At 40.5% G+C, this 13,074-nt stretch overlaps 1 protein-coding gene across 2 annotated transcripts in view; it reads left to right on the forward strand.

The window, feature by feature from the left end:
* The first annotated feature begins 667 nt into the window (after window positions 1-667).
* LOC121579311 (roundabout homolog 1) overlaps window positions 668-13,074 on the forward strand; it is a 51,609-nt gene continuing 39,202 nt past the window's right edge. Inside the window, exon 1 of one of the 2 annotated variants that reach the window (XM_041893795.1) lies at window positions 668-1,091. In XM_041893795.1, coding sequence (XP_041749729.1) covers window positions 890-1,091 — 202 coding nt within the window. In that variant the 5' untranslated portion in view covers window positions 668-889. Of the gene's footprint in view, window positions 1,092-5,703; window positions 6,027-13,074 lie in introns of those variants that run through there. The other variant, XM_041893796.1, reaches the window with a different exon arrangement.

Raw genomic sequence — 13,074 nt, forward strand, 5'->3', positions numbered from 1 at the left:
CTCACCAGACATGGCACCCATTGAGCAAGTTTGGGTTGCTCTGGATTGACGTGTACAACGGCGTGTTCCAGTTCCCGCCAATATCCAGCAACTTTCCACAGGCCACAATCAACAGCCTGATCAACTCAATGCAAATGAGATGTGTCACGCTGCATGAGGCAAATGGTGGTCACACCAGATACTGACTGGTTTTCTGATCCACGACCCCACCTTTTCTTTAAGGTATCTGTGACCAACAGATGCATATCTGTATTCCCAGTCATGTGAAATCCATAGAATAGGGCCTAATTTATTTATTTCAATTGACTGATTTCTTTATAACTCAGTAAAATCTTTGAAATTGTTACATGTTGCGCTTCTTTGTATCCCCCCCCACCCCCCCACCCCGCCCCAAACTCACTTCCCTTCCTCCTCCCCCTCCAGGCCTTGTTTTCTGTCCCTCCGCTCCGTGCAGAACGAATGACACAGATGTTGTTGGAGAAGACAGGACCCCTTTGGTCCCCTTCTCTGCGCTCCTCTCCCAGCATGGGGCCTGAAACTTGTTTTTCAATCATTGTTTCCCCCCCAACTTCTTTTACCCCCTAAAGAAAAAAGAAGCACAGAGAAAGAGGAGGGTGAGAGTGAGAGGGAAAGGAGAGAGAGGCAAAAAAGAAAGAGGGAGGAAGGGCATCACAAAAGCTGGGGTGCAAGGAATATAAAGAAAAAACATTCTTTATAACAATCTCCAAATAATTTAACGCAGGGAGGTCCAAGAGTTGTCAGGAGGAGAGACTAGTTGAGTTGTGCCTGTTTGGGCTCAAAGTCTACCAGGGTAAGGGATGGTGCCTTAGGCTAGGAGCTTCAGTGTAGAGCTGTGTCATCCAGATAGGGAAGACCCGGAGGTTAGACAATGCAGGTTGGCAGGTGGCTGCTCTGGGCGACCTGGCTCTATACCTGGGCGGAAGGGTCACGCCAGTGTCAGTGCCAATGCACCTGTATACCTGAACCGGGATTGGCTGAGGGGTCAAAGACACCGGTCAAGGAGCATGACTGTCATCGATTGGAGCACCGGCAGCATCGGCCTCACAGGGACAGGCCACACCGGAGAAAAGGTAAGCACCCCCCTTCTTTCCCCCTGACCGCCCTCAAACATATTTTGAGGGAAACCTGTACCATAGCAAATAAGGCTTGATGAGTTCAATAGAGATGTGGAGTGCTGATGCTATTATCCCAGACAGTTCTCCATTTTCCGCTATATCAATCTTTGGAGCAGTTCATTGCAGGATAGAAGTTGTGGAGTTATGCTACATAATTAATGAATAATGCATTACTGCAATTAGGTGTCTTAATTTATAATGCGTTACTGATTAGGTCATGTATTTGATATTTTATAATCTATTGATGTATTAAATAATAGTACTGAAAGACATCAAGTTTGCAAACAAAGGTCTAATTAATTTAGGTCATTTGCATACATATTTTGTATCCAATTACTAATGAAAAGTTAAATACATATGAAAAATTATCAGTTATATATCAATTATTTAAGGATGTAATTTGCATGTTAAGTGTATTATTTCATCGTAGCGTGAGACCGCTATGCCTGCCCCAAGCTGTTATGAGAAACTTTGCGCTCCGCATGTGTCCCAGTGTGAGGACCAATGCGTGACATCTTTAAGATGGAAAACACTGAAAAATGTATTGGACGATTGATGGAAAACCAGTATGAGATGACTTGGGTCAGATTCACCGGAGTTGACTCATGTTGCTGTATTTGCATCAATATTGTTGAAAACCTCAAACTGCAGCCAAAAAGTTTGGAATGTCGTTCTTCTTTCAACTTGTTTTAAGGAACAATTGTGGCCACTAATACGTTTTGCATTTAATTAACAATGAGCTTAAAGATCAATGTACTTCAAACCTTTCTTGACTTACTCAAAATGTTTAAGCTGATATAACTCAAATCTGGACCCCCTACAAAACCACTTCAAGTAACTGTACTCTAATATGGTAGCGCAATGGGTTTCCACAAAGGTTTTGAGTAATGACAGCACATTGGGATTTTCAGTGTACCTTTGATTAAACAATAATCTACCCTCAATGGAATTTATTTTTGTGATCTTTGACCTGGTTTTCAGTGTGTAACTATAAAAATGATGTAGCACTGGATTGCTTCTGTTTTAAGATACATTTGTGTAGTGGTGCTTCAAACGAGATTGCAAGTCAGTGGAGGCTCCTCAGAGGAGGGAGGGGAGGACCATCCTCCTCAGTGAATTTCAGAAAAATAGTGAAACATTAAAGAATATATGTCACCAAATAAATGATTAAACCACACTATTTTGCAATGAATGTCTACTGCAGCCTCAACAGCACTCTGTAGGGTAGCACCATGGTGTAGCAGGAGGACAACTATTTTCCGTCATCCTCTGGGTACATTGACTTCAATACAAAACCTAGGAGGCTCATGGTTCTCCCCCCCCTTTCCATAGACTTACACAGTAATAATGACAACTTAAGGAGGAAGTCCTCCAACCTATCAGAGCTCTTGCAGCATGAACTGACATGTTGTCCACCCAATCAAAGGATCAGAGAATGAATATAGTACTGAAAGCATCAGCTACAGCTAGCCAGCACTACAGTGCATAAAATGAAGTGAGTAGTTGACTCAAAGAGAGAGAAAGACAATAGTTTAACCGTTTTGAACACGTTTATTTATTTAAAAATGAAGGAGAAGCAAGATAGAGAGAGAGCGAGAGCTAGCTATATTTCGTTGTATTTTTTTCACTTTTCACTAGCTGGCTGTGTCTATCCAACACTGGAACTCTTCCAAGTCAAGGTAAGCTTTTGGTTTGATTAATTTATTGCCACCAGGGTCCGCCGGTGTAACTGCTAACCTGCTTGCTGACTGTACACTGTACTGCATGATTGTAGTGGGTTTACTAACGTGTTAGTTCTAGTAGCTCTGTTGACAATGATTTTACTAACGTTGTTAGCTAATATTGTAACAACGATGTAGCGATTAGCGGTTATGATATGAAGGTTTAGCTTGGAAAGGTTTTTTCGTCTGGTCACAGACAGCTGATGTGTTGTGCACTGAAGTCCACAAGCGAAGGGTAAACGTGAGAAGAGAAGAGTGCGTAGATGTGAGAAGGAATTATACAACGAGCCAAATATTCATGCTGTTTGTATGTGGCTACCATGAAAGTGAACTGTGTTTGCGTGTTATCAGGGGTGTATTCATTCCGCAGATTCTGTTGAAAAACTTTTCTTAAACGGAAGCAAACGGAACGAAACGGGGATAAACATATCTGAATTTGTCCAATAGAAACTCTCATTTGCAGCTGTTTGACTAATGATTACACCCTAGATCAGCTAGATGCAGGCAGGAGTGTGCAAGGCGGTATTGAATGTGTCGCTGTCTGTCAAATTTTTCACTCGATCTGTGCATCTACATTGTAAACTTTAATTCATAGGCTAGGTTGTAGCAACCTCATGAGTATCATGTAGTAGCCTAAACCTATTTATGTAACATTGAGCTCTGTGAATGGAATATGAATGACAGTCATCCAATATGCTGTAATAGAAATAAGGCCATGCTCATAACAAAAATAATCGTCCTCATCTTAATTAGCACAGACCGCCACTGTTGCAAGTATATATCTTTCTAGCTTATTTAAAATTAAAATAAACACTTCAAAAGCTTTTAGCATTAAGTCCCTGTTTTATAACACATTCCTTTTCTCATTCCATTCATCCCTCTTACCCATTCCAACACCTCCTTGACCTTTTGAGACTTTATATAATGAAAAGAGGTCCATTTTAAAGTCATCCCTCAGCACATCTTTAACCACCATCATTTCCATGCACTATGTTTAGGGCAAGTCATCTTCCTTCAGCCTCTCTAAACCGTTTGTTACTGGCTGAAATCTGGCCAATGCCAAGGCCATCGAGGCCGAGTTGTTGGATCAATATAAGCGTCCGTCACCTCGACTGGGCCTTTTTAGACCAACACAATGGCAGGTTCACTAAACAACACTTTATTTATATGTTTTTTGGGAGGGAATTAACTACCAGTGGTAGTTCTCCCCCTTTCTCCCTCTCTCTTATCTCCCTCTGGGAGCCCTGTTTGCACAGGGGATCTTGGGTAATTGGGATAAGTAACTATTAGCTCCTGAAGTTGTTTTTCTTTTCTCCTCACAGCTATACTCTAGCCGGACCTCCTTGTTGTTTCTGCTGTAATGTATCACTAGGTGATGACATCCGAGTGGATTTGTTGCAGGATGGAAAAGAGAGATGTATCCATTTTGTCTCAATTAAAATGTGTCTCAATTAAAACTCTAAACACTAAAAGAAAACATCAGAATGTATATGTTACTCGTTAGGGCTACTCTGCATGAATCTGTAGGCTAGAGCAAGTCAAACCTCTCCATAAGTAATTTTAATCAGTTGAAAAAGAAGGCTGTTGATATTAGCAGATTATTATATTATTGAGATTGCTTCTCTCTACAAAACAATTCCTTGCATTTCCAATTCCTTGTTGTGCAACATCTTTTCAGTTTAGATGAAATAATGCAATGTTAAACCATGACATATGACATGACTGCAAGAACTGTAAAATCTCATCAGTTCATGAGAGATGAGATCATATAATTTACATCTATTGTTTAGAAACATGGGAGCCTCCACATTTCCTGCCTCTCCATGTAGTGTTGACAGAACTGCTGCTACAAATTGTTTTAACGAAAAACATGGAAATTGAAGACCAGTCCACATGGCTGGTTGTATTAAAAAACACTCAAACTGGACAGTTTTATGTCCATCTCTTCATTCGAAGACTCAATCATGGACACTTACTGACAGTTGTGGCTGCTTCAAATAATCTAGTGTTGTCTACCTTCTTGCCCTTTGTGCTGTTGTCTGTGCACAATAATGTTTGTACCATGTTTTGTGCTGCTACCATGTTGTGCTGCTGCCATGTTGTGTTGCTACCATGTTGTTGTCATGTTGTGTTGCTGCCATGCTATGTTGTTGTCTTAGGTCTCTCTTTATGTAGTGTTGTGGTGTCTCTTGTCGTGATGTGTGTTTTGTCCTATATTAGTATTTTATTTTTTATTTTTAATCCCAGCCCCCGTCCCTGGAGGAGGCATTTTGCTGTTTGGTAGGTAAATAAGAATTTGTTCTTAACTGACTTGCCTAGTTAAATATATATATATATATATATATATATATATATATATATATATATATATATATATATATATATATATATAAACATTCCAAGAATGCAGGAAACCAAACAAATAGGCAACCAGTATAGCTTATGAGGATCAATATTGGTGTAGGCTACCAGAATTGATAACCTCAAATTGGCACTTCAAATAAGGGAAAATGTAAATGAATGTAAACGAATAAGGTAGGCTTTAAAGTGCCCCAGGTGCAAATGATCTTATTATTGCGTTTCAGGAAACAATTTATGTTCAAAGTAGACCACAATATATCCTGTGTAGCCTATGTATGCAGTGGCAGTTCTTTTTATTCCTTGGCATCTATCTCAATGTTTGTAATGCTTAGCAGGTGTTGGTGATAAAACGGTGGCATAAACCCCTCATGCGATTAAAGTAATTTCCAGCCAGGGAGTTAAAACGTGGGAGTGTCGCTTTTTTTAGGCGGTGTCTTGTTGCCACTTCGCCTACCTCAATTCTGTTCGCATCATAGTCACTAGGGACTGTTCCTAATTGCGTTGGCGCTCTGTTGGATCTAGATAAAGCAGTAATCATTGTGTGACGGAATGGCAAACGAAACAAACATTGAAATATCTGAAAAATCTTATTAAATCTTGAGAAGAAATCCCTGAAATTCAAATTTGGTTCGTGCGTAAAAGTTGAAAGGAAACGAACGTCCTCAAGTGAAATAATATGCACCAGATAGGTGAACGATGCAATAAGAATTTGTTTACATGGTGTGTTTTGGTGACCTAACATTTAAAATGACGGAACAGGTGTTTACAAGACTGTTAGTATTTTTCGCAACTCTTGGCAACCTTGCAGGTAAGGCTTTTATTTTTATATTATACATGTAATGTAGGCCTATCTATGGTAAACATCGATAGTGTGCAATATCTGATAATGCATTTAGTGTTAATTTAATTATCACTATTGCTATCAATTGGAATAAATAAAGTTAGTAATACCGTAGTTGTAGCCAATATTGGCTGAGTTATTGTTGCCTGGTTTGTGCGGTATTGAATGCATTGAACTCATTCTCAACAGAAGTTTCTCTCTCAACAAAATAACTTTATCTCAACAACAGTTTACAAATAGAGATTCCAGTGGAATCAGAGCCACCATTTGTTTATTGATCGGCTTAGCTTTTTAAAGCCAGGCTTTAGGAGTATCTGTGTGATCCATAGCGAATATAGTTCTCTCCTGTTACTGATTTTGTTTGTTTCCCCTGCTTTTTGTAAAAAAAGAGGAACAAATGTATTCCTACTTTTCAATGGCACTTTGTTGTTTAGTAAATAATAAACACGTGATCTAGCCTACAGTACCTGCCAAGTCAGCCCATCTGTGAGACACTGTTATTCCAATCAATTTGGAAGTGACAATTTAGGAAAGATGATTAGAGTATTCTAGAGGTTTTGAAAATAATATACATATTATGCAAATATAATATTACATTTTCAAAATAATTTTAGGATTTTGAGATGTTTCTTCCTCAGGAAATAGCTATGTCCGAAAGAATGTAGTCTTTTCATAGCAAGCCACTGCCAAGAATGTCTTATCCTGTGATCAGGAGTAGGCCTATAGCTAGCCTAGTGTTGCAAATTACATCTGAAAACCTATGAAAAAGATCTTGACAGTCTTTGAAAGCATGTCCTCTCATGCATGATGAAAGCATCCATCAGATAGCTGTTCTAGTTTCAATATTTAATATAAAAATCCTACACAGGCACATATAGCCCATCGCAGCTCAATGGCCAAAGTTTGTGATTTTTATCCAATAGTACATATCCCCAGTTAAGCCTTAGCATCAATAGGGTATCATCCTCCTAAGTCCCTCCCATTGGCCCATGTGATTGACATGTTTTGACATTGCCACTCAATAAGGGCATTGTCGACAGGCCAGTAATAGCAGGAGTACGCTGCCACTGCCCAACGCTCAGTGCACAGGTGACGGATTTCCTTTTGAGCCCTCTTGATTTTGTTTGTGTGAAGGCGCTTTTGTTCCATCGTTTAGTGGGGGGAGGGGGGAATGGCCTTGCGACTGGTTTAGCTTCCTGTCCCATACAGGAAGTACAGCAGAATCCCCCCACTTCCTGCAACTTGGAGTCATCCAATACCATAGGGCAATTAAACAATGGGAATTCCAATGCTGCTGGCTTAAGAATAGACATTGTTTGTTGGTAGCCGGAGTCTCTGCTTGTTTGTGTTGGGTGTTCTTACTTAAGCGTGTGAGCTGACCCTGGACTAGGGGCACTCTCTGGGTGTGGTGTCTCTGTACTGTAAAAGCCCACTATTACTGACTCTTAAGTATACCCTTGCTCCACTTTGAAAAGGGGACCACACACTTCAGACTACTTCAGTCAGAGTTTGTTTGAGGCGACTTTGTCCCTCATGTTATCCTCACTCCGTCTCTTCATTAGCCATTAGCCTCTGAGTCATACTGTACTACAGTGTCGTCTCCTTCACAGCAAAACTCGTTTTTGAAGGTGGGAGTTGCTTATGGTATGAAAAGCATTGGGTAGCCTCCCAAAGGAGATGCTTGTTGTTGTATGTAGCCTTCAAAACGGATCAGATTGTACAGGGCCTCCCGCTACATGAGTTGTGTTACAAGGAAGTGAAGGTCATCCATGACTCGTGTTTGTTTCAGGGCCGGCGTTATGGTCGGGCCTTAGGAGGCCCGTCCAACCGTACCTTCTTGCCCGTCCAAATAAAATATTGAAATATTGATAATTTATTTGACAGAGAAAAAAGCATTAATCTCAGATAAAGCATCCGAACGAGCAAACAGCGCCCATCTGTCTCAGTATGTGTAGACCATGTATCTGATGCTGTCTTGGCAAGAATAGTATGGCATGTCATACTCTTTTTAGCCAGATAACATAAGATACATGGGTTACATTTAGGAAGACAGAGGGGCGCTGTTTCTCTCGCTCGGATGCTTTCTCCGGTGTGATAGTTTCAGCAGAGAGGAAGAGGTGAAGCGAGAGGGCACTAGGGGGCACCGCTTCTTATTCATTTTCAATGGAAGGAAAGCGGTGAGAAGCGGAGTGGGCGGGGGACCGTTGGGCGGTGCAAACCTGACGTGGGAAGCGGTGAAAAAGTTTAGCTTTCCCCAACTTTATGCAAATCACCAGCGGCGAACGCTGGACGATGACCAATCATATCGAGTGGTTCCCAAAACACCCATGATGAATTTGACACTGCAACCCAATGCTGATGCTTCAGTAAAGATTGCTGACAAAAATACTGGGATGGAACCAAATGTAAGTAATTATAACATCATAACGAATAATGCAAAACATTTACAGTTAAGAGGATATGTTAGTTAATGTAGAGAAACGATTCTGCTTATTTCTGGGTCATAAAGTTAATTTTCAAAAATCGCTATTTAGCAAGCTAGCTGACTAGCTAGGGAACTTTAGCCCAAAAACTATATTTAGCTAGCTTTATGGGCGTTTTGGCATGCGTATGAAATTGTCATTTGTGTTGTTTAATGTTTTAGGGACTCATGAGAACCAGCAAACCAGGTTGTCGTCTTGTGAAACAGTGGATGTAAAGAATCTAGCTAACTGCATTTACTGCAAATTGAATGTACAATTTTGTAAGCTTGCCTTGCTAATATTTGCCATGCAATGCAGCTGAAGTAACGTAGCTAGCTACTGTAACTCCTTTCTTGCTTGTTGTGTAATGGAGGATAAAAATACATGTATGCCTATGGATGTGTAGCTATGTAGCCGATCTAAAACGTTTGGTATAAATATTAGTTCAGAACAGTGGTTTTAATTGCTTCCACTGGTTAATCATTCATCCCCAATAAATTGCAGATAATGACTGAGTGAAGGAAATGTGGCTGTTACACACATCATGCTTATTTGTCAATATTAAATATAATGTCAATATTAGCTAGCTGGCTAGCTAGCTATGAACCTAGCTATGAACCTCAGCTATCATATTGACTTCAAGACACTGCATGGCATCACTGAAGCCTATGGATTGAGTAGAATATAATATAACTTTAATGTGCCAAGGATGCAAGTTGTATATACACGTGTAGTTATTACCAAGCATGAGTTTCCCACATTGTAGCCTATGCATTGAATATATTAACTGATCATGTACCCTATCTTGGCAAATAAAGGTGCTGTTTAGGAATGAATGTCTGTGAGCCATTCGTTTTCAGTCATATCTAATACCAGGAGTATCAAACTCCAGTCTGAATGATGCTGTGTCTGCACGTATGTATTACAATTATACACTTCAACAGTGTTTACCAATCCTGTTCTGGGGCATCAATGGTTACACATTGTAACTCTGCAGTAGACTAGAAAACTGTCACGTACGTTAAGGAACGGGACGGACCAAGGTGCAGCGTGAAAGGCGTACATGTTTATTAAAGAATAAACACAGTAACCAAAATAACAAAACTTAACCGTGACGGTCCAAAGGCTAACACACAAGCCTAAAACAGGAACACAACAAAAACCCACAACACAGGCAGGAAAACTGGCTGCCTAAGTATGATCCCCAATCAGAGACAACGAGCGACCGCTGCCTCTGATTGGGAACCACACCCGGCCAAACATAGAAATACAAACCTAGAAATTCACCTCCTGACCAAACTAGCTAGAGTTCTATAGACCAGGGCGTGACAAAAACATGATTTAACTAGTTAAAGCTGATTTGTAATTCATATATACAGGACCAGAATTAAAAAACAGTACACTTCCTATGCATCATGTAAATACTCTAAAACAGGTTCATCTCACCATCTAATTTCCTTCATCTGCACTGATCTGAGGACACAGGATAAGTGTAGTATTTCATCAAATGAGAGACTTAATTTCAACCAGTAGAGAATGTGAACTAATTCCAGTAGAGAATGTGAAAAGCTTTATTGAAAGAAGTTAATTATCCAAGTGTTATAAATACATAATACATGTATTTTAAATATTATAGTTGTAACATTTATTATATTATAAATACAAGTTCAATCTGTACTTCAATGCACATCTGGTGTGCATTATAACAACAGAGAGAGGAAGAAAGAGCAGATGGGAGAGAGGTGTGAGAAAGAGTGTCAAAGACAGACAAATGGAAAGGGATAAGAACAGAAGAGCAAGGAAGACCGCATATGATTAATGAATTACAGTGCTACTAAACTTCATATTCTCTCAGGTCACCACAATTACATAATAGTGTCTCTAGCGGAGTCTCCTAACCAGCCTTGGGCCCCCAGTTGGCCTGAGGGTTGTCTTAGAGAGGGTGAGGTGTCGATGACGGGACTGGGGGTTGGCATCCTCTCTCACGTCAAAACATACCTGCATATGAAAGACAGATGGAGAGAGCGATTGCATGATTAAGCCTTGAGTCTTTTTAATTCGGTCACTATGTCAGTCATCTTAAACATCAGGAGGTGAAATGCCAAACTGACCTTTTGGATCATTAACTCTGGGACTACTACATTTCTATCTGTATTTAAATGTAAAGCATCTCTTTAATACTTCCTGTTGATCCGACCAAGTGACCTTTCACCTCTGTGATCATGCTGTGCCCTCTGTGTCAAATCAAATCAAATTTTATTGGTCACATGCGCCGAATACAACAGGTGTAGACTTTACAGTGAAGTGCTTACTTACGAGCCCATTTCCAACAATGCAGAGTTAAAAAGTAAGACAAATATTTGCTAAATAAAAAATGAAATAGTAACATAATAAAAACAATAACGAGGCTATTTACAAGGAATACCGAGTCAATGTGCAGGGGTACGAGGTAGTTGAGGTAATTGACGTAATACAGTATGTACAGTGAAAAAATATATAAACGCAATATGCAACAACTTCAAAGATTTTACTGAGTTACAGTTCATATAAGGAAATCAGTCAATTGAAATAAATTCATTAGGCCCTATTCTATGGATTTCACATGACTGGGAATTCATATATGCATCTGTTGGTCACATATACCTTTAAAACAAAGGAAGGGGCGTGGATCAGAAAACCAGTCAATATCTGGTGTGACCATTTGCTTCATGCAGCGCGACACATCTCCTTCGCATTGAGTTAATCAGGCTGTTGATTGTGGCCTGTGGAATGTTGTCCCACTCCTTTTCAATGGCTGTGCGAAGTTGCTGGATATTGGCGGGAACTGGAACACTCTGTCGTACACGTCGATCCAGAGCATCCCAAACATGCTCAATGGGTAACATGTCTGGTGAGTATGCAGGCCGTGGAAGAACTGGGACATTTTCAGCTTCCAGGAGATGTGTACAGATCCTTGCGATATTGGGCCGTGCATTATCATGCTGAAACATGAGGTGATGGTGGCTGGTGAATGTCATGACAATGGGCCTCAGGATCTCATCACAGTATCTCTGTGCATTCAAATTGCTATCGATAAAATGCAATTGTGTTCATTGTCCGTAATGCCTGCCCATACCATTACCCCACCGCCACCATGGGGCACTCTGTTCACAACAGGTCTGGTGGACATTCCTGTAGTCAGCATGCCAATGACACACTCCCTCAAAACTTGAGACCTCTGTGGCATTTTGTTTTGTGACAAAACTGCACATTTTAGAGTGGCCTTTTATTGTCCCCAGCACAAGGTGCACCTGTGTAATGATCATGCTGTTTAATCAGCTTCTTGATATGCCACACCTATCAGGTGGATGGATTATCTTGGCAAAGGAGAAATGCTCACTAATGCTCACTGCATTTATATTTTTGTTCAGTGTACATGTGGGTAGGGGTAAAAGTAAGGCAGGCAGTTCGGAAGCGGGAGGGGTTCACCGACACAGCTGATATAACCTAGAGGATTTAGGGAGAAGGGGGGAGAAGGATGAAGTGAGGGACGGAGACTGTTATTGAAAAAATAAGGTTGTTAAAGAGAAAGTGTTCAACAGGAATCTGTGTGTGTCGGTGTCCTCACCTGGTGTCCACAGTGTCCACACTGAGTGGCTGCAGAGTACTTTATACTGAAAAACATGCACAGACACACACACATCAGTGGCGGTAGGTGCCGTTTAAGATGAGGGAGGACGATTATTATTGTTATGAGCATGGCCTTATTTCTGTTACAGCATATTGGATGACTGTCATTCATATTCCATTCACCCAGCTCAGTGTAACATAGATAGGTTTAGGCTACAACATGCTACTCAAATTTTCCCTATACCTATCATGAGGTTGCTACAACCTAGCCTATGAATTAAAGTTTACAACGTAGGTGCACAGGTCGAGAGAAATTTAAGTAATCAAGGTGACAGACATTAACACATTCAATACCGCCTTGCACAATCTTGCCTGCATCTAGCTGATCTAGGGTGTAATCATTAGTCCAACAGTTGCAAACAAGAGTTTCGATTGGACAAATTCAGGTATATTTATCCCCGCATTGTTCCATTTGCTTCCGTTTAAGAAATATTTTGCAACAGAATTGGATGTAATGAATACACCCATGACCACACGCAAACACAGTTCACTTTCATAGCAGCCACATAAAAACAGCATGATCCCTTTGATCGTTGGATAATTCCTTCTCGCATCTACGCGCTCTCCTCCTCTCACCTTTTCCCTTCAATTGTGGACTTCAGTGCACAACACATCAGCTGTCTGTGACCATATCATAACCACTAACCACTACACACAGCCTACATCATCACCATATTAGCAAACGTCAAGTCAACATAGCTACTAGAACTAACGTGTTAGTAAACCCACTACAATCATGCAGTACAGTGTACAGTTAGCAAACAGTTTAGCAGTTACACCGGCGGGCCCCAGTGGCAATAAATTAATAAAACCAAAAGCTTACCTTGACTTAGAAGAGTTCCAATGTTGGATAGCCATAGCCAGCTAGGTACCATAGCATCCCT

This window comes from Coregonus clupeaformis, chromosome 13 (genome assembly GCF_020615455.1).
Source record: "Coregonus clupeaformis isolate EN_2021a chromosome 13, ASM2061545v1, whole genome shotgun sequence".
In the NCBI taxonomy this organism is placed as follows: domain Eukaryota; kingdom Metazoa; phylum Chordata; class Actinopteri; order Salmoniformes; family Salmonidae; genus Coregonus; species Coregonus clupeaformis.